Below are 22,903 nucleotides of genomic sequence, written 5' to 3'. Positions count from 1 at the left end.
ATCGCGACAATAAACGATAAAGATAATGAACGTTGATAATCGACAAGCTAATGGAAACTGAATATATTACAATAAAATGTAACTTTCAACAAGAAAAATGCAAATATATGTAAAAAAAAATACAGAAATGAATACAATTCACTAAAAATACTAAACAAATACCAAACCGTAAAGCATAAAATTCCTTAAAAATGCAAAAAATGCAAAATAAAAATTGTACCATTAAATTCTATACTTCACGGATCAAATTTGAACTTGAAAGTACCTATACTGGAGAACACAATCACAAAATTTTGAGAATTACGATAATTACGCACGATTTAATTTATATTTGTTTACCTGTTATTTTCGGTAGGATAATAACCTAATTTCATTAATTATAAGCTTAATGTTATTTATACTCATTACTCACAGAATATGTTGTTTAGTATTTATACTTACCTGTATAATGTACATTTTTATTTGGCCGTCGATTTATATTATTTAAATTGCATATTTTATATTATGTTTATTGTTTATAATTTATATATATATATTAAGAACATTAACATTTTACATAGAAAAAATACGTTATAGACACGGCGCGTGGCAATAAAATACAGCGTTGTGCGCATCCATATTCCATATAAAAACGTTAATAGCAAACTTTAGAAGGAAGTTTCGAAAAAATTTAAATCTAAAAAAAATATAATACTTAAGTTATAAACTATAGGTAATTTTAAGTAATTGTAGATATCTAAATTGTTGTCAAGAATGTAAAATATTGTATTATTTTTTGTTGATTTGTGTAACAATTACTCTAATTATACACATTATTCCATAAAAACTTCCGACATATCTTTTAAAAGACAAAAAAGCAACGTAAAACTTTCCTTTCTTTATCCTTTTTCTTACGTACGTATAAATTCATATCACTTCTACTTTCTACACTTTTAAATATAAATTGTAGTGTCACGCAATAAGTAAACGTCTGAGTCCATAGTGCCCACACTTGTACGAAATGTTGAAGAATTTTTATCAAAAATCACAGAGTATAAGACAAAGATAAAGTGTTAAATGGAAAAATTTAATTTTTTTATACTATCATTAATAAGATTATGCTCCAAACAGTGTTGTTTGAAAAAAATTTACATTTTAATAACTGAAGGTTAATAATTACTTCAGACAAAAAAATCTTTTATAATTCTAAATAAATAGATCCAGTAAGTAAATTATTTTATTATACGGTCGATGACTCATTTAGTCGACGTATGATCGAAACAATTATTTAAATCCGCGATAAATGAAAAACTGGTTATTATTGTTTTTATTGACAACAATAATTTGGACGGGCATGATGACGGGAAGGTGTAAAATGAGGGTGTGGAAAGTTTTTTTAGACTCATAATATGCTAATTTTTATGATATGTAGCATGAAATATTTTTTTAATGTCGCCAGTGATAGGATACTCTTTTAAATATCCAGTGTAAAGGTGAGAACAATATATATGTTCTCTCGATGGGTTTTCAAGATATTTTTATTTTTAAGTAAATTATGAGCATTTTCATACTCACGAATAGCTTAAAAATTAAAATACCGTAAAAATCTGACAAGAAAGCACAGACAATGTTCTCACCTTTAAATTTAATGATAGATTATTTCACTCTAATGTTAAGGCTAAACACACAAAATTAATTCTACGGAACGAAAATTTGCCAAGTTATGATAAATAAGATCAATCCTATTTTAGTACTCACAGCCACACTTACATCAACAACATCATATTTATAAATAACAATAATTGTACTTAATTCTATAATGTTATCTTAGATCGTTTTCAATTTAATTTACTATCTTACCTTCTGAAACTTTTTTACAAACTAAAGCTACAGCTTTAATAATGAAATCATTTATAAATAATTTAACTTCTTCCTTTTCCAAAAGTTCATTCATACGGCTTTTTCAATGAAACAATATTATCAAGACCCAAATCAACTGTGAGATAATAATGTGGTAAAGTCTGTAAATAAACATAAAATATATGAGTTGTATTATTGATGATAGACCTGTACTATGTATTGGTTTTGACTTGGGCAAATGTTTTGCAATAATCTTTTGAACATTTTTCACAGGCTTATCAACCATAGGGCATAGACGACAGACCTATTAAAAGGTCAATGTTATTTAGTTATTAACTATTCCGAGGAATGGGGTGGGCTAATAGCCTATTTTTATTTTTTTCATCTAAGTAAAATGTTTACATATTACTCGCCAGATTCCATTTTATAAACTAAGTGGCTAAAAGAATTCTGATGCGAACCTATGAACCACTACACAAGACTTATTTAGATTAGACAGTAGAGCGTAGATTTTTATACAATATTCAATAAATCAAAACAAATAGTACAAAAATTATCGAATCCCGAAAAAAAAGAATAATTTTTAAATATATTTATTGATTATAAAAGAAAGTATGAAAAGTCTACATAGGAAATTTCCAATAAAAAAATGTGATTTTATATTTTACTACTAGTTATATTTTATGATAAAGTATAAAAAAAGTCACCAATAAAGGCACTATAATTTCTACATGGGGAATTTCTAGTAATAAAAATGCATCATACTCTACATCAGCGGTTAGCAACCTTTTTAGCCGGCGGTACCCTTTTGTTGCTCCAAATTTATCGATAGTGTCCTCCTGTGAATACCACAAAAAAAATTATAAAAATGAACACTAGTTCTCATTAATAACCAATTTGAATAATTTTATTGAACGTATTATAAATTACAAAATTATAGTTTAAAATAAAGAGAACAAATATTACAAAATAGAGATATTGATTTAAAATTTAAAAATTAACGTGAAAAACTAATGAGATTTTTGTGGCTGCGTATTTTTTGAAAGTTAAGTAATATCTGGTTCAATTTGTGACAACTGGATACGGAGGTCAGATTCTACATTAAAACGGTTTCGGTATTTGTTTTTAGTGGCCATATACACCGAAAATCTTGTCTTACATAGATAAGTGGTAGCAAAGGGTTAGGATAGGGTTAGGACATAACCTCACCTTATTTTTTTTGATTCAAATTTTCAATACTTGTATTTTTTAAATTTAACCAAAATTCAACGTAAGAATTGCTACTGAAGGTGGATTTCAATGTTGAATCTGAAATAATATCGATAAAAATTTCTTATTCAATTGAAGAAAAGCTTGAGGGTTTTCCACAAACTGAAAATAGACGCACTACTCATTCATGATCTTTTAACAAAACTTCTCGATCTGTATAAAGAAATTGTGAAAAAATTTTTTATTCGTGGAAGAGCCGTGGTGCCCCTGAAGTGAGCTCGCGGCGAGTCTACATTATACTAAGTTATAATAGTTATATACTAGGTGCCTATAAAAAGATGAAGAATGAAAGATATATTTGTTTAAATTTTCTCACATAATTTTATGCGATAAAAAAACATTTTTCAAAAGAAGTACATTTATTTTTCAATATTTTTAAAATTAAATTAAATATACATTTTTCTTAAAAATTAGATACCAACGGTTATTAAGGAGTTCAATGTAGGCAATTTCAACATGAGTGTATGCGAGTTGTGTAAATGTATAAATGTATGCAAAGGTACTAGGTAGTAAATAATAATTTTTTAATTTTCATAATCTAATTTTTATAATAATTTAAATTTTATATTTAACATTTTTAAAATTTGTTCTTTTAATTCTTGTTTTTTTCCTAGATCTTTTTTACCGATTACCGAAAAAGTTTTGCTGTTGAAAGCGGGTCGTTTTTTCGTCATTTTTTCGTGCCTTCAGAGTTTAGACCAATAAGCGAAAAAAAAATTCACCCAGTACCAAAAGTCTGATTTTAATTTTAAAAATATATTTGAATTCCTTATTCTCTTTTCTAGGTAGGAAATGGGTTTTAATTTTTTTTTTTTTTTAGTAACACTAAAGTAACAACACACACAGTTACACATAATTCACGTCTCACGATGGATATCGAATTTCCTAAGTACAACCTCTTAAAAATGGTTCGCTTTCAACAACACTAATTACTGATTGGAGGACGAGAACACTGTACGGTCACCAAGAAAAAATGAAAACCGCATACAAACTGTCCGTTTACAAGAACTACCGTGTTACAACTTACAGGATGCTTTCAAATTTTTCATTGGTAATAAAATAGATGGAAGGACCGGACCACAAGGTTTATGTATAAATAATATGTCTATAGATAATAGAGGTTACTTCATACTACAAATTCGCCAGATCAAACCAGTGTGCAATATTGTACCGGTTATTGTGATTCCGGATTCGTTAGTCTGGACTGTGTCGATATACATCGGTTTAGATAGAAATTCGGGATATAGATGAGTTTAATTGAATAATAAACGTATGACAGAGTAAAATAATACAAAAATATAAAAAAAATTAAAGTTTTTATTCTTAGTTAAAAATATAGTCTTTTTTTTTAAGTTCCCTTCTAAATTATGACCAGAACATATTTAAAATTAAAATAACAGCATCAATATACCTAAGTTAGGTAACCTGACCATACATTATGTATACGTAATGTTTAACAAATACCTACATTTTAAATATTTAAAAAAAAAAAAAAAATTTAGCCGTACTTTTTTTACTGTACAGCGGTAATAGTTTGGTAACCATGGTGAGGAAATTTAATTTTTCAAAATAATCAGAAACGTTATCACACATTATGAATATAGTATTATGATAAAAGAAGTTAATCCTGCTCCCGCTAAATGTCGTTTATTGTTCGTTTGAAAAATCTAAAATTATTAAATATTTTAGTTTTAAGTATTGTTTAACTATGGGTATCTTTAAATAGTATTTAATGTTATTGTATTCTTCAAATTCATATAACAATGTGGTCATCAAAAAAAAGTACCATTCAAGTATTTTTTGTTCTTACTGAAGACAGGACAGATATTGAAAATATGTCTGAAACTATGCAGCTGGCACTACAAGTAAGTGGTGACATTTGTATTTTTGGTATTCACAAATCAAGAATATAAAATATATAGATCTTATTTATATTATAGGATTGCATTAATCATGAACTCACCACAAATGTGATCAGTGAATCAGATGTTTGTAGTATGAAATCATTGAAAAAAAGTCAAGTTTTTGTTTACGACAAATTTGAAGGACCTGCTTTTCGACACATTTTAGTGGCTGCTAAACAAAATAAAGCTGTGTTAGTACAACATTTTGATTAATTTTTTTATATTATAAATCAATTAATAGTTATTTATAATATTAATTCTATTATGATTTATTGATACTCGTTAGTCCAACCATAAATACATTTTTCAATACTGAGATTTAATTAATTTTATACCACTTTTTCTGAAAAAAAAAACATACCCATTACTGTGATTAGTAAATACATATTATATTAATTACTATCCAAATCTGTTATCTAAACTAACATTTTTAGTCTTGGATCATACAACTAGATGATTTTATACTTTTTATGTGTTATTCCAGTGCATTTTATATAATAAGAATTTTTTTTTTTTAAACTTATGTCACTTAAAATAATTTTAATATTAATATTTTTGTTTGTAGTTTTGCTGATTCTTTTAATGTATTTCTTAGTAATATAACCATTTGATGTATGTTTAAATGTCCCACTTCATGCATTGATTTTATGTATTTTCATGTACTTATTATTCTTATTGAATCACAGGTTTAAATCAAAACAAAAAAAAATAAATAAAAAATTTTTCCGATTTTAAAATTAACATAGTATTTATATTATATCATAATATGCATTATATGATATAGATATGCTTATACTCAAAGTAAAGTAAATTCAAACAGTTGTGCAACCAATATTGGTCCCTAGATCTGGACTTTCATTTTAGCTATATTTGATTAATCATAACAATTGATCAATTTTATTTTGTGTTGATGCAAACTGTAATAATAACGTATAAAGAAATATCTATATATTATGGGTCACACAAAAAATGTTTGGTTGTGCTGCAGAATCCTAATTTAAATGTCACTAACTGAAATACTATTATTTTCTATTACTATTTTTATTATCTGCTTCATTGCTTAATCTTAAAATATATTTATACTAATTCTAGTATACTATAGTTTGAAATGTTAAGTAATATGTATTCTTATATTATTTTAAAATATAATAATTTATTATAATTTATAGATTATTACATTTTAAGCATGAAGAGAACTTCCATTACCTTAATGTTTTCTATGAAATTTTAATTAAATTATTAAATTATTTGTTTTCAGAATTGTTAGCCCAATATGCTTAAGAACATGTTTCATTGAAGCAATTTCCATACCGGAAAATAATTCACCAATATATACAATGGCAATGCGAGACATTGTACTAAGTATTTCAAATCTTAGTCCTAAAGAAAAAGTAAATAATAGTTCACCATCATTATTTTCATAGGTGCAATTTGAGTTTTAAATTTTTTTTTTGGGGGGGGGGGCTATTATAATTTGCATGTTGTACTGTGTGTATGCATATGTCCTGGAGATATATAAAGGTGGAAGGGGATATACAAACCATTTGGGGGACTATGATTGATTGATTTTAAGGGAGCTAATTCCACAAGCCCCCCTCAAATTTTGCTTATAATTGTGCTTTTCCTTTTTAATAAATTAATAATTATTATAATGTTTAGGAAAGAGTAAAGGAAAAAGTTGAATATATGGGTGGAATTTTCTCTCATAATTTACGAGACAGTACTACTCATTTAATGGTCGGAAAAGCAGGATCTCAAAAACATATTGTAAGTAAACGTTAATATTATTACAAATTTAAATCAATTTAAAATTGTATGATTTTTTTTAGAAAGCTATTGAAAATGGAATAAATATTATGACTGAAGATTGGGTTGATGCTGTTTGGGAAGAAAGCTTAATATGTAATATAGTAGCTACAGAAACTAAGTTTGATAAATACAAATGTCCCCCATTTTATAAACTTGAAATAACTACTTCTGGACTAGAAGGAAAAGATAGAGAACAAATCATCACTCTAATTGATGAAAATGGTAATAAAAATTACATAATTAAATAATCGAGAAATTCCTTCAAGCTATCTAAAATTTATCTAATACATGTATGAGTTATCAAGATTTCACTGTTTATTTTTGTTCTGTGCTCATAGATTTTTTTTATTATTATTTAGGTGGCAAATATACCCCCCAAATGAAAAAAGATGAAACCAACATATTGATCTTAATGAAACCTACAGGGCAAAAGTTTACTTATGCACAACAATGGGGTTTATTTTGTTTAAAGCCATCTTGGATTTATGACAGTGTTGAAAAGGGTTACATAGTTGATACTCAAGATTATATTGTCAAAAATACAATGCTAAGTTCAACTCCTGCCTTATCGAATGTTAAACGTATGACCTTAAAGAAGTAAAACTATTGTAATATCATTTATAATTCTTTAATTTATTTGCATTTTAGCTAACTTTTCTCAAAATGATATAAGTGAAATTGTTGCCGAACCAAAATCTACAATTGAAGAAACAATAAATAACAGTGAAATGCTAAAACGTCAAAATAATAATCATAGATCACAAGAAAATTGTACTACTCCGAAAAAAAATAATGGGCAATGTGAGTATATTATTTTATTGAACCATCATTAATAAGTAATTGGTACTTTAAATTGTCACTTTTCTAAAATTCAAAATTCTATTGATATCTTAAAATGATATATATTGTACAGATCATTCAAAACAAATAAATTATAAAGATATTTTAAATAATTTAAGTTTGGCAGAAGTTAAAAAAGCAGGCACAATATTGGATGGTTGTAAAGTAAGTTATAATAAATAATGCTTTTTAAATATTTTATAGTTGATTGAAAATTTATTTTGTGTATATTAGATTTATTTTAGTGGATTTAGTTTAAGTGAAGAAGAAAAATTAAAACGTATTGTAATTTCTACTGGTGGAATTAGATATACAGAGCTAAATGCGTCTATAACCCATATTTTAGTTGGTGATTTTTCTGCATCACTTGCAAAATTATTACATTCTATTCAAGAAAAGTAAATATACCTTCTATGCTTAATGTTGTAATTAGTTGTAATTAAAAAAACACTTCATTTCCACTAATTATTTGTTTAAAACTTTTCTGGTGGGTAAGAATTACTTTGTCTTTAATCCTTGTTATAAGAAACTATATTTTCATCATAACAGAAAAGAATTAGGACTACCAAATTACTTTTATATTTTATTTTTTATATTACTGATACATTGATTAAATATACTATTATATTTAATCAACGACTAATATATAAAAAGTTATGATAATTTTAAAATTTGTTGGTTATATTATTCATTATCATAAGTAACTATTTTAGTTAATTGGATAACAAAGTATAAAAACAACATTGTAGTCCAAGTTTTATAATTTTATAATAAAAGTTCAATAAAAAAAAGCCTTCTTCGTTTTTTCCTTTGTAAACCTGATTTTCAATCTAATTTTATAACCATTCAAAAAAAAAATAACTTTAGTATATGGGTGGAACCAATCATAAGTTCCTTATTTATTCTTACAATTGCCTATATCAAATCTATTAAAAGTGTGGTGTTCTCTTAATAAACACAATTAAAACTAAAAAACCTTATATTTTTGTACTGTAATTTAAAATGCATACATTATATTTTAGACCTCATGTAGTAAATTTTAATTGGTTACTTGAAAGTATAAATTTAAAATGCACGGCTCCAGAAGAACAGTTCCTAGCTATGGATTCATCTCATTCATTTACACCAGAGTCTCCATCTCCTCTCAGTAAAAAGGTATTATTTTAATTCATACTTAAAATACTTACAGTTAAAGCAGCTAATATATATACTTATTAAACACAAAAAAAAAGGTACAAATATAATTTCAATAGAAGTAGATTCATTATGTTTAGTTCAGTTATTAATATATATTGAAATAAGTTTTTAATAGTATTACAATTCAAATTATATTTATAAAAGTATTATGCATAAATGTACTGTTTACCTCAAAATTTAAATTTCATGTAAAATGGAACTTCTGTGGGTTGTTTAAGCATATGGTTGACATTTTCAACTTATATTTTATGATTTTTAAGTTTTTATTTTAAATTATTACATTTGTATTCAATTCATTTAATTTTGATACATTCAGTTTCACAAATTAATCATTTTTTAATGTTATAATTGTTTTATTTGCTAAAACTTTAATTAATTTAAAATTTAAAAATTAAACAAACAGATCTTAATATTTAGCCAAAAGTAGCTTAAAATGTTCCAATAACTTAGTACTTACTAGTTTTAGCTTGTTTTATAATACTGTTGCAATTTATATATAATTTTTATAATTATTATTCTAGGGATTGTATATGATGAAAAATTCAACACTCTCTCAACCAAAAGTAGTAGATAAACCTAAACTACAAACTTCAACTGTAACCAATAATCTGCCATTGGATAATTTTATTGATCAATATTTAAATGTTGGTTAGTATATAATACAGCTTACAATTTTTCAGTTTGTCTACTAAAATGTTGAACTTATTTATTTAAGTAAAGTTCATTAAATGTATTAAAACTCTCAACAACTAAATATTTTACAATTATTTCACAAAAGCAAATAATTTCAAGTTTTATTTAATCGATTTTAGCAGCTACATTAAAACAAATTTAAAATTATTGTTTATTTCACATGCATTATACTCATAAAATAATATATAATATTAATCATTTTATTATCATTTTTAGAAAACACCAATTTTAATGATACCCAGAGTGAAAAATCTTCTTGTACAACACAAGATACTATGTCTACTCAAGATAGTAAACTTGAATCTGTACTAGAAGGTTGTTATAATTATTATAACAATTAATTACCACTAACTACATTACAAAATAATGTTTATACATAATTATCTCCTATATTTTTTTTTATAGGGTTAACTATCCTTTTGCATGATTTGGATTCTCATCAATTGCCATCCATAAAAAATAAAATAATATCTATGGGTGGTGTAGCAGTTAATACGCGTAGTTATCGAGGAAAAATCAATTATGTTGTTGTTCCTATTGTATTCAATGAAAGATCTTTAAATATTAAAGCCACCATAGTTAGTTGTCTTTGGATAGTAAGTACATTGTAAAGTTAAATCCACATGTGACAACATTTTGTCTGAGCACAATACTCAGAACCCTTATTGTGTAGACACAATTTAATATACCCATAAATATTTAACTTGTATTAAATTGTAATTAATTTTTTTTCTTTATTATTATTATTATTAGGAAGATTGTTATAATAATGTTGAACAAATTCCTGTTGAATACTATCATAAACCAGTAATTTTTAGTGGGTCTACTCCTCTTAAAAACTGTGTAATTAGCATCACTAATTATACAGGATCTGAACGGTATTTCTTAAAAGAAATTTCACTACTTCTTGGAGCAAAGTAAAAACTTTTTAAATTATAGTTTAATTATTTCCAATCATAAATTAATTTCAACACTTACTCATATTTTAGTTTTCAAGATGCATTGTCAAGAAAATCAAAACCAGATGAAAACATTATGATGACTACTCATCTTATTTGTTCTACACCAGAAGGGCCTAAATATGAAGCCTCAGTTAAATGGGGTGTACCAGTTGTATCTAAAGAATGGCTACTTAATTGTGTTACATGCAAACGTCGCTTACCAGAAGATAAATTTCCAATAATTTCCAATGGTAGATACTAGTTTAATTGTTTTAATTTTATTATTGTTCCAAAAATATTTAATAAAATAATTAAATTTATATTAGCTAATAAATCTTCATTGCTGGATTCTACAGTTGCTTCATCTTCTAAAGTTAAAGATGATATTCATAATGATAGCTCTTCATCATTTACTCAAAAATTAACAATACTTGCAATGCAAGAAAATGATGTTGATTCTGAATTAGCAGTACCACTTAAAGATACTGAGGATGATATTGAACCACCATTAAAAAAGAAATGTTCAATGGAAATTATGAATCCTACCTCTCAAGTTTTAGATTCGCCTTCAAACAAATTTAAGCCAGCAATAGCTCGCTTGAAATCAAGTTGTTCCACGCCGCTTGCTTCTAAAAGTTTCATTGAAAATTTAAAAACTCCAGATACTCCATATGGACAAATATTTTGTAATGACCCTGTTACGCCAGAAACAAAAAAAAAATGGAAAAAGTATGTACTTAACCATTAGTTATTTAAAATACTCTTTCTAATTAAATTGATTGTTAATTCATCTACTTATTGTATAAAATAAGTTTTAATATTAATAATCATTTCTTGGTTAAATTAACAAATTTAAAAAATAAATATTTATTTATTATTATATCTAATCAAAGTTAATTTATGTAATGATGGTGATTAATGATTGAATGATTACTATTCTATATTTTTAACAAAGACCAAATTTATATCCAGTAATATTGATATGCGCAATAAATAAGGCCGTATAAAAGAAATATTTTTTTGACATTAAATTAACAAGTTCTGCTTCTGGAGATGAACTATAAAATAAAATATTATATAATATTATTAATATTAATATCTATTTAACATTATAAATTTTAGTTTAAGATTTAGTAATTTAGTGATTTAACTGTACAGTTAAAACTAGGAGATTCCAAAAGTGCCAAATGACATAGCTCTGGTGTTACAATATCTTCTAACTCACCAATATCGTTTTTTATTTAGTACTCTTACAAATAATGTCACATAAACATATATTATTATTGTCATAATATACAAATACTGGCATGTTTTATAGTTATTAATTTTGTGGCTTTTTATAGCTTATAACATAGAAATAACATATTTTTACTTCATGCAATAGTTATGATTTCTCTTTTTATGGTATAATAAAATATTAAATTTTTGTTTAGAAAACTTATAATATCACATTTTTACATATATGTAAAGATATATTTTGATTTTTTTAGATGGGTGGACACTTTTCCAGATAGTTCAGATGAACCATCACAACCCAAGTTAGAAAACCGAAAAAGCACTGTAAGTTCTTTTTTCAAAGAATGTTTTTTATTAGTAATTTTTTTTTTTAATGTTTTACGTTTTTTATTAGCCACTGACTGAGCTTAAGCGCCAACTATGGAATAAATCTTTACATCCACGATATCCACATGCTAATACTAATCAACAAGAAGTAAATATTCATGATATATAATTTTAAGATTAAACCAATAGAATTCCATATTTACTTACAATAATTAATATTTTTATAATATATATTTATTACATAATAAAATATTATAATAAATGTAAAAAATTGCCAATTATATTTTTCTAAGACTGTAGAGTGTCAAAAACTATTTAATATTATAATAATTCATAGTCATTTATGTAATTTATTTTATTATAACTGTATAACTATTTTTATAATTAGGAACCAAATGAAATAAGTTCAATTAACGCTAATTCAAATGATACATTGAAAAGTTTAAGTTTGTCATACCAATCTCCAGGTGTGTCTAAGATCTTGCATAACTCATCACAAATATCAAAAGTTCAAAATAATAAATCTAATACTGTATCACCAAGTATTGTGAGAAAATAATAAAATGTACTTAGTATAACAGTAATAATTAAATAATTTATAATTTTTAGGATATTAAACAGCAATCATTAGATAAACAAGAATTTAGAAGGTATGTTTTTTATTTTAAACCATACATGTTTTTATTCTTAAATGCCTTTTGCTTATTTCAGAACAATAGAAGAACTCCAACAAGATCTATGTGCATCAAGAGAACCAGAAATTCCTCTTTCCCGATCAGAGTCTGAAAGTCAAGATGATTATGCAAGTAAGTGCTTAGTTTGAAATTTCTATTCAGTGATTAGGTTAAAACAAAAATTAACATATAAATGTGTTAGTTTTTATAATGTTCCAAGAATTTATTTAAATTTTATTATAATACTTATAATAATTATCGAATAAATACATAATAATGAAAAACTAATCTTAATTATCTTGTACTTGAATCATCCATTTTATTTATTAATTTATGAACAATAACTTAAAACTTAATACAAAATATATAACTTTAAATAGAGCTAAACAGTAAATGAAGTAATGTAAATATAAATAATAAGTAATGTTTAGGTTTATTTTAAATATTTAAATGCTTGAAATAAGGTCCAGTTGTTAATCTCCTCAATATTTTCTTTGGAGTTTTTCTTGGAGAATTTTTGTAAAATATATACTTTATGTTAGATAGAATGACCAATGTCTCATCTTGGATTAAATTGACCAATTTATTCATGATATGTCCACCTTTTAGCCATGTTAATTCAATTTTTATATTCTATTACCTACGTAATTCCAGTTTAAAGTTGACCTTTCCTTCCAGAAAAATTTTGACCAAAGGCTAAACATGTAGGGTCCACAAGAAAAGATAAATGTCCTAGGCTTGGGACGATTCCCATTAATCTCCTCAGCTACTTGCAACTTTGTAACTACCGTTGTTAAGTGCTATAGCAGTTTAAGAGATATACCTATTTGAATCATGGCTAAATTTGGAGTGATCATAGGTCAATAAAGTGAAGTTATTGTATTTAAAATGTAATCCATTATTTGAGCAATACATTTTACATCAAAGCTTGTAGAGAGGCAATGTTACTGAAGACGGGTAACTATTTGATAGGTAGATTTAATCGTTATTATGATTATATGCTTCCTTTGATTGAGATGAATATCTATTTTTTTACACAAGCATAATTTAACTTAACTAATAAGTCTATAACACTATAATTATCAACTAATAGCAGAAGTTGAAAGTGTTGAATTTGTGCCATGAGTTATTGAATTATATTGTTATGGAGGTGGTTTATATAACTACATTAGTTAAGTGGTATTTTAAATGAGTGTCTAATCTAGATTCTAGAAAAACACTTGTACTTTGAACAATATTTATGCTTTACAATGTTAATAATTAGGGAATAGATTTAAATACAAATTGCATTTTTTTATTGCTTTTCAAGCACAAAATTCATTTCATACATCAAGGAATTAAAAAATGTAACTTTTATTTTGCATTTTGTGACATTTTAATACATTTTTTGTTTTCAAGGAATTTTTCTTGTTTTTTTGTGCGTTTAAATCCGTTCACTAAATATATTATAATGTGTATCCCCGGATTAATGATTATGATGCCTATAGACTAGAAATAGTTTGGTATCCCTTTTACAAAATTATTTTGTTGATATTTAATTTTGTATCATAATTATGTTGTTATATTGTATGCTTATTTATATTTTCAATCAACCTATCATTACTGAACTTAAATAAATAATAAAATAATATTTTGGATTTATTGATAAATTGTTTAATAAAACACATATTCTTATAAATTTAAAATAGTGTTAACTTAACTCCAATTATTGCAATCATTTTTTATTTTTCTGTAGCATTAAAATGTTTATTTTTTAGGAAACTCTCTATTTAAAGAAAGAGTTGTAGAGTCATCACAACAATGTTCTGTTGGATGGGAAGATCCAACTGAACAACAAGAAAAAGCCAGAGTAAGTTAAATAATTAATGCATACACATGGAAATATTTATTTATAATATGTTTAATATATTTCAGCTAAAAAGACTGTCCGAGTGCAATAAAAAGTTTATATTGACCAGTGTGAATAGCAGTGTAATTAAATAATTGTTTATACTACTTACTATTTTAAAGTTTTTTTAAAAAATTATAAAATATCAATTTCTTTCAACAGGAACGACAAAAATATGAAAATGCTATTGAAAAGCTTGGTGCTCAAGTATTGAGAAGTGCAATTTTTTGTGAAGACGTTACTCATGTTCTTATGCACCAACCCAGTAGAAGCGAAAAATATTTATGTTCACTCGCTTCTGGAAAATGGATATTACATCCAAGCTATATTGATGATTGTTTAAAGGAAAATTGTTTTTTACCAGTAAGTAAAATTTAATATATAACTTTAAAAAGATAATTGAATAAATTATATGTGTTTTAATTTGTTTATTTTTGTAGGAAGACAAGTATGAATGGGGAAATCCTTTATCCGACTTAAGTTTATCAACACCATTACACGGAGTCGGATATCGATGGCGTTCTAAAATTCGTTCTAGTAAAGCTGGTGCATTCAGTGGTATGAAAGCTGTACTAATGACTTCTGATAATAGATATCAAGCTTTATTGCGTCTCATACAAGCAGGTGGTGGGATGATATTAGATAAAAAGTAAGTATAATTAGTGGCGGCTATCCTTAAAAATATAGGTGTAGTGAAACATAAAAAGTAACCACCCACTCTCAGTAATATTCATCCATATAACACCATATCTACTGAATAGTTTATTCAACATGTTAAAAAAATAATAGTTACTATTTTACTATTAAAATATTCCAAAGTATTATTTTATTATTCGCTTACGAAAAATGACATAGACAACCCACCCCACCAACCTCTAATTTAAAGTGTAGCAAGTGTTACACCTCTATTATAGGATAGCCAATGAGTAAAACTGTTAACACTTATTGTTGAACTTTTGGTTTGATTGCAACTTTTATTTTTATTTAGAGATTTATTGCAGTCTACTCATTGTATCATTGACCATGGGTATGGTAATATTCCTGTTCCTCTAAATGAACTTGCTGTCAAGGGTATATTACTATTGCCAGCTTTATTTCTGGCTGATTTTCTTATTAAAGATCCATCACCAGATCCTAAAAAATGTCTAATACCAGAGTACCAAGCTTTCTACAACAGATTAGCGCCCAATACGTAATACGTATTGTGATCATTTAATATATTGTAACATTGTCATTTTTTTATCTATATCAGACATGCATTATTTATTTTTATAAATACTATTATTTGTAAATTTTTAATCTAATAAAAGTTATATAAGTTATATAGTTGTGTTGTTAATAAATTAAATCAAAATAAGGGACAATGTTAATAAAAAACGTTTATGTTCTAACCCATGTACTTATAGTTATTATGTTGCTGTTGATTATGTGCAACTAAAAGTTTATAAAAAATGTATTCTAAACACATTGAATATATCTGAAAAGCTACTAGGGTATACTCGAGATAATAAGTCTGACTTATTTTCTTCTAAGTCAGATAATAGAGGTCAACAACCTTCAAAAAACAAAACCCCACTTATCCAAATGGAATATGTTGATAAATTTATCAAAAAGTGAACAGCTGTCCCATCATATTACTGTAGAAGTTCAAGTAATAAAAAATTCATAACTAATAATTTTCAAAGCTTAGAGTATGTATACAGGGTTTATGTAGAAGATTGTAAATTAAATAATATTTTAGCTGTGGTGTTTTCAAAAAAAGGTTGAACACTAAATAAAATATTGAAATTCATGTTCCAAAAAAAGATAAGTGTACTTTTTGTGAAGCATTTAAAAATATACAAAATAAAACTGAAAAAGATAAAAAAAATTATCAATTTTATGTAGAAGAGGAGTTTACTAATCAAATGTTTATGAAAGACCAGGAAAGAAGTGGCCAAAATAGATTTCTTTGCTGTTCTTTTGACTTGCAAAAAGTCTTAAATACACCATGGGATAATAGCATGTTGTTATTTTACTCAAGGGAACTGGCTTACCATAATTAAAGTATTTATGAAAGTAAGACCAAAGTTGGTCACTGTTACTTATGGTCTGAAGTTGACAATGAAATTTGTACTATTTTACATGATTATTTTAAAAGTATTGATGATATGTCTGTTCCAAGAAATTTCCCTATATTATGATAGTTGTCCTGGCTAAAACAAAAATCATTTTATGTTATCGATGTTGCATCATTTTGTTTCTAGTTCAAAAAATATCAAGTGTTTAACCATAAATTATTTATTACCAGGTGGTCATACATACATGCCAGTCGATTCTATGCATGCATGTGTAGACAAAAATATTAAAAAGAAAACTGTCTAGGCTCCATCTGAATGGTCCACTATATTAAGAAATTCCAGAATAAATGTAAAGCCAGGCCTTAAAGTCCTTATAACACTATAATTTTTAAACATACTCATTTTTTGGACTGGAGTGCTGTATCAAGTGCTATGTTTAAGAAACAAAAATTGAAGGATTCAAATAACGAAACCATTAAGTCTAAGTCAATAAAAAAAGTTGAGTTTTCCAAACAAAATATTGATATTTTTAAAATAGCTTATACATTCAAACTTAATGAAGACAATTATTTAGAGTTTCTATCTGTGAACATAAATAATCAGAATAGATTGAGATCTACAACTTCAGTGTTAAATATTTCAAAACCTAAGCAACTATATACATCAAAACTTCCTATTTGAGCGCAAAAGTATAGACTTGAAAAAATTTACATGAAAAAAAATATTCCATAAGTTTACTATGAGGAATATTTAAGTCTTCCTTTAAAAACATGATCTCAATTATTATCTACTATAAACCTATTACCTATTATTTAAAAAAAAATCAAATTATTACATTTTTATTCTTAAGGTATATTAAGTGTGCTCAATTAATTTTCTTTTATATCACCTATTAAATTATATTTTACGAAAAAGCTCATATTTTAAATAATTAAAATTAATTTTAAAACTGAATAATTTTTATTCATGTGTTATAAAAAAATTGAAACTATATTTCATTCAATTTAAAATATTTTTATTTTATATTTATTTATGTTTAACTTTATTAATGTTGAAAATTTATTTACTTTTATTATTATTATGTTTGATTTTTTTTTATATAAATCTTTGTTTTAAATAACAAAACATTGTTAAGGTATACATTTTTATTTACAAATAATATTGTTTTAATTTTCAAAAAATGAAATACAATTAAAATGGGAGTTTCAACAACATTTATTTTATTACACCACTATCCAGTAAGAGATTTTTTGTTCACTTACTTATGTTTTACTCTAATAATGTTGAGTTTTTATTTAGTATTATAATTATATTATTTGATTTTTTTTATACAAATCTAAATATTGTTAATGCCAAACCTTTTTTTTATAGACTATAAAAAATATACAAAAACAAAATTTCGAAAAAGAATTTCAATAAAAGGGGCTTTTGGAAATTTAAAACACACGAAGGGCTTAAATCACGACAAAATACTGAAATTAAAAAGGCCCTTGAAAATTAAAAACGCAAGAAGGGCATAACCCACTTATACTTTTTTTAAGTAAAAATTACCACATTAATGGTCGTGTACAAATCTTCCGATATCTTAAGGTACAGTTTCCCTGCAGCGTCCAGACGCAGCATCATGACGACGTGCTGTTCCACTCTTTGACGCTGCAGGGAAACCTCGTACCTTTACAACAATGCTGACATTAGGTTGTATATCACTCCCATACGTAATCGCTGCGAAAAACTATTTGTTTTCAACGGTTGATTGCTCCAGCGAGATAGCCAATGCACACTTAGTGGAATATGAAAAAATATCTGGTAAATAATTTATTTTTAGAATATTAGGAATATCGGGGTTAAATTTGAATATTTTATAAAAAATGCAAAAATATTTTTAACCTCTGTAAGTTTCTACCCTTTGCATAAAATTAGTATTAGTTTTTTTTATTTAAAACATATTATTCTTATTGTTTTTGGAATTCATAAATCTGAATTTTATGTATGTAACTATGTACTACGACCACACATCTAAAATTAAATTAAACAATATACATCAGTTTATAACCATAGTATGGTAGAACTAGACTAGATATGACTGTTTGGATAATTGTTAATTTAACCATCTTATAACTTTTATAGACTGTAGTAATTTTATTTATTTTTATAGACAATTTGGGTTGTGTAGGTTGGGCCGGTCGGGGGTTAGTGAACGGGTGTCTATTCACGGAAAAAAATTAACGCAATGAACGCGTGTGTAGTTCGGTAATTCAACACATCGAACAGCTAGCTACGGAAATGTTTTCTGTCACCGCACTCTATTTTAATAAATAAAACTGCACTTTACTAACCATCCTTTCTAGATACATCAGCCGACAGTGACGAGGAGGCAAAACAATTGAACATCAATGTGGTGGATCTCTTTCCCCAGCTAGGACTGGCATATGGTAACCAGGAGGATGTGCGGACGGCAGCTCAGGTGGACCTCATGTCTACCTATCAACTGCTACAAGCAAGGCCGTATCTGGGGGGGTGTCCAGGGTGTCTGGACCCCCCCCCCCGAAATTTCTTCAATATTTTACAAATGTTTAAAATAATTATTTATTTTTAACACCAACGTATAAATATTTTCAGTCAAAAATGACTTAAGCTCCAATTAATCATTGACTGTTTTTAGTTTTATATCATAATATCATATGAAAATATTATAGCGTCTAATAATAATAATCACAGACTTCTATACCAACGCGCGTATTACATAGAAATCTGACGTCTACGCTAATAATAGATTGTTTATTATTGATGGACAACGATCACTGTCGATGCCGGTCGGGGGTCAGCGACGATTAACAACAACAATATTAGTAAGTCGTTCAACAAATAGAATAAATGTGGATACCAACATTCCTGAAGATTATTTTCGTATTGCAATTGCGATTCCATTCTATGATGATTTTATTAGTCAACTTAAAGAACGGTTTTCCAAACACAAGACGATTTTATCGTCTTTTTATTTATTAATACCAAAAATGTGTTTGAAATCTCCAATTTTAGAATCAGATTTTAGTATATATTCAGATTTTATAAATGTTGACACATTACCTTCAGAACTGAAATTGTGGAAAAGAAAATGGATTGCTTTCAAAGATGTAGATCGTCCACATACAGCTGTAGAAGCATTAAATTATTGTAATCCTGAACTTTTTCCAAATATCCATTTTTTATTAAAAGTACTAGCTACACTACCGGTTTCTACAGCAACTCCCGAACGAACTTTTTCGACATTAAAACGCGTCAAGACATTTTTACGGAACTCTACGGAACAAGAAAGACTAACTGGACTAGCTCTATTAAGTATCCATAGAGATGTTACGGTTAATCCCGATGAAGTGTTAAACCAGTTTGCTCTTCAAAAAGATAGGAACATATTATTAGTTTAAAATAATATGATTTGTATTTGTGAATTTTTTATTTCTTAATTTTATACTTCATATTTGTATAGTGTAAGGTGACAAGATGTCAAAGTAATTTTGTTTATTTGATTTTATTATATTTTAATAAAAGGAGATTAAATCTTTTTCTGTCTTATTTTTAACCAAATATCAAAAATTAAAATCTAAATTCAATAAAATTACAATATACATGTTTTGGACCCCCCCCCCCCCCGAAAAAAATTTCTAGATACGGCCTTGGCTACAAGACCTGTTGTGTGCAGCCGTATACCGCCGGGGTTTGGCAGAACGTTCGATGGACGTCCACCAAATACAACAGCTGCGACCAAACAGGTCACAGTCATTACTATAAGTAAAAAAAATTGTAATTAAAAACAGTTTACGGACCAAATAAAGATATAAAATATTTTTAAAAATATGTCATTGTTTTAGAAATTAAAGCCAGCCATTTATAATAACCCGCCGGTTGCCGACCACTGCATTGGACGATCGGAAATAAAATATAGGTCTACGTCGTCCAAATATCAGCTTGTAAAAGTCAATAAACATTTATTTTATTATGAAAATTTACTAACGGAGTAACGGAAGTATCCTACGCTTTTCGGTGTAATTTAGAGCTGTGCCACATTTACAGTTCACGCGATGTGTACCGCCACCGAAAAAACAGCTAGCTTATTTTTTCATTCATCTTCTTTACGTTTCAAAATAAAATTATTGAAATATTTTATTAAAATGAGAGTACTTGTCATGTTCTGAAGGCTGTCTGGCTGATATTGACGGCTGTTCAATAAAACTATGTCTCCTACGAGGCTACGAATGACGACAATTGTCGGTTGCCACGAATGATAAATACTATAACCATAATATGATAGGTCATATATTTTTTTTTTTATAGAACTCTTTGTGATATTATGGAATTTGTTTTTCTATATATAGTAGCTGGTTACGAGTTATGGATGATTTCCGTAATTATTTTGGTAATTTGATAAACCATATTAATTAGCATATAAATGATCTCAAAACAGTATTAATTATCAATTAATTTTCAAAATATCAACAAATTTGATACTGGTACGTGTATTTGAAAAATAAACAAAAAAATTAGAAATTAAGTCTCATTTATTTATTTATATTATTATTGCGTATTTATTATATAGTCGTGTATAGCCGTATAGGTATATAGATATTATAGGTACTATTGATTTATACAAATACTAAGCAACACTAGTCGATGCGTACTAAATCATCAGTAATCATTGTAGTTTTTTGTAACACATATTTTTAAAATTTTCCTATTTGATCGAATAACAATTTTTAGGTGCCTCTACTTAAAGTCACTATGTCTAATTCACTAGATGCAAAGCACATACTTCAACAAAGGAATGTGTCACATTGTCCGTAACATATTCTAATAATATATAATCGTGTGGAACGTGTGTGTAAAATTATATATTATAATATATTAATATACAGAATGAATAAAGATACAGCAACGCGTGTATGACAACGGAGAGTGTAAAAATGTGAGAGATTATAAGACGAGATGAGTAAGTTTGGATCAGACTATAATAAACATTGTACAGACCAGCTAAAATATAATATAATAGATAATATATACGTTTTATAGCTGCGAGCTGCCGTCGTTGCTGCTGCTGCCGCCGCTTAATATGTTATCGCCGGCCATCTCTCTTTTGATGTCCAAAGCCTTATAACAATTTCATTCGAGTAGTGACACAAATAATTATGTGCACACGCCGCATGGACGCATGGTGTTCGTGTAGCAATGCATTTCAATTTTATTTATTATTTCTAAAAAAAATTCAAACATATGATAGCGAACACACACATAGCTGGTACACGCAGAATGTCGAGGTAAACGAACCGTCCAGTCCACAGACTCCACAGAATGTACGATAACAATTTGTGAACGCTACACAAATGTTTTACTTTTTTCACTTGGCATAGATGTATTTACCCAAGACCTATATAGTATATATACCTACGGACTATAACATGTGTCACATTGTCGAAATTCAGATCTCGATAAAAAGTGATTCCCAAGTACAGAACTTTTCATACAATTTTTTCAGATTAGAATATAACTGAAAATAATTTTAGAAAATATCAGTACAGGCACGTATATACAGAAAGGTTTGAGGATTTAAACCTCTTGCGAAATGCTTTCATTATATTTTTCGACATAACTACTCGTATGTAAAAGTAAAATACAATTTTTAATTTCTTTTATTAATCATGTTATGTAAGATCTGACTAATGACATTAATATTTCACTATATAACACATTAACAATCCATATACAGTTATATACCTAGTGGCTATAGTTTATAATGTTTATATACCTATCCTTGCTGTATTTGTTGGTGTAGTAGGTATTTACAATTCACTGCGTGCGTTTTAATGTTTACGATGTATCAACTATTTTTGAAATATTATTTAATACGTATTTGTACTTTATAGTATTTATATCACATGCAGTTCCATACACCGATCATGAATATATTCATGTCATCATATAACTCTATATGTACAAACGAATCTTCTGTTAAGTATAAATAAATATTAAATATTAACGATTTTATTAGTCATTATTTCGTTAATTAGGTAAAATAATTTAAGTATCACAACCTTGACAATATAAAAAAGAAAAAACAATAATTTTTTGTATCAACAGAGACATTTTATTAACATTTTTAATAAATGGAAAAAATGTGGCTTACTGACTCACGCAAATAAATACATTTTAAATTTCAAAATAATTATATAAATGA

The 22,903-nt window shown here is 26.7% G+C and overlaps 2 protein-coding genes across 2 annotated transcripts; both read left to right on the top strand.

Annotated features, from left to right (window-relative positions):
- The first annotated feature begins 4,748 nt into the window (after window positions 1-4,748).
- Window positions 4,749-15,939, top strand: LOC113551839 (DNA topoisomerase 2-binding protein 1). The gene is made up of 26 exons (XM_026954366.1): window positions 4,749-4,973; window positions 5,049-5,203; window positions 6,271-6,403; window positions 6,672-6,779; window positions 6,842-7,043; window positions 7,181-7,402; window positions 7,470-7,622; window positions 7,735-7,826; window positions 7,896-8,059; window positions 8,684-8,816; window positions 9,380-9,506; window positions 9,768-9,866; window positions 9,957-10,147; window positions 10,305-10,468; window positions 10,541-10,743; window positions 10,819-11,221; window positions 11,983-12,052; window positions 12,123-12,203; window positions 12,444-12,602; window positions 12,665-12,705; window positions 12,767-12,861; window positions 14,487-14,578; window positions 14,644-14,700; window positions 14,780-14,980; window positions 15,058-15,266; window positions 15,606-15,939. Exons 1-26 carry the CDS (start codon window positions 4,872-4,874, stop codon window positions 15,811-15,813), a joined length of 3,864 nt encoding a protein of 1,287 aa, XP_026810167.1. The 5' UTR covers window positions 4,749-4,871; the 3' UTR covers window positions 15,814-15,939.
- Window positions 15,940-19,484: 3,545 nt separating this feature from the next.
- On the top strand, window positions 19,485-20,102 carry LOC113555211 (52 kDa repressor of the inhibitor of the protein kinase-like). Its single transcript, XM_026959594.1, has one exon. It carries the CDS (start codon window positions 19,485-19,487, stop codon window positions 20,100-20,102), a length of 618 nt encoding a protein of 205 aa, XP_026815395.1.
- The last annotated feature ends 2,801 nt before the right edge of the window (window positions 20,103-22,903 follow it).

Source organism: Rhopalosiphum maidis, chromosome 2, assembly GCF_003676215.2.
Source record: "Rhopalosiphum maidis isolate BTI-1 chromosome 2, ASM367621v3, whole genome shotgun sequence".
In the NCBI taxonomy this organism is placed as follows: Eukaryota; Metazoa; Arthropoda; class Insecta; order Hemiptera; family Aphididae; genus Rhopalosiphum; species Rhopalosiphum maidis.
Note: the sequence above shows the minus strand (reverse complement) of the source record. Positions and strands in the feature narration are given on the sequence as shown.

Excerpts from the sequence above, each read along its gene's own strand:
- LOC113551839 (XM_026954366.1), top strand. The coding sequence starts at position 4,872 with ATGTGGTCATCAAAAAAAAGTACCATTCAAGTATTTTTTGTTCTTACT. Across the intron at positions 11,222-11,982 it reads ACAAAAAAAAAATGGAAAAA|ATGGGTGGACACTTTTCCAG; the intron begins GTATGTACTTAA and ends TGATTTTTTTAG. Across the intron at positions 14,981-15,057 it reads AGGAAAATTGTTTTTTACCA|GAAGACAAGTATGAATGGGG; the intron begins GTAAGTAAAATT and ends TTATTTTTGTAG.
- LOC113555211 (XM_026959594.1), top strand. The coding sequence starts at position 19,485 with ATGCCGGTCGGGGGTCAGCGACGATTAACAACAACAATATTAGTAAGT.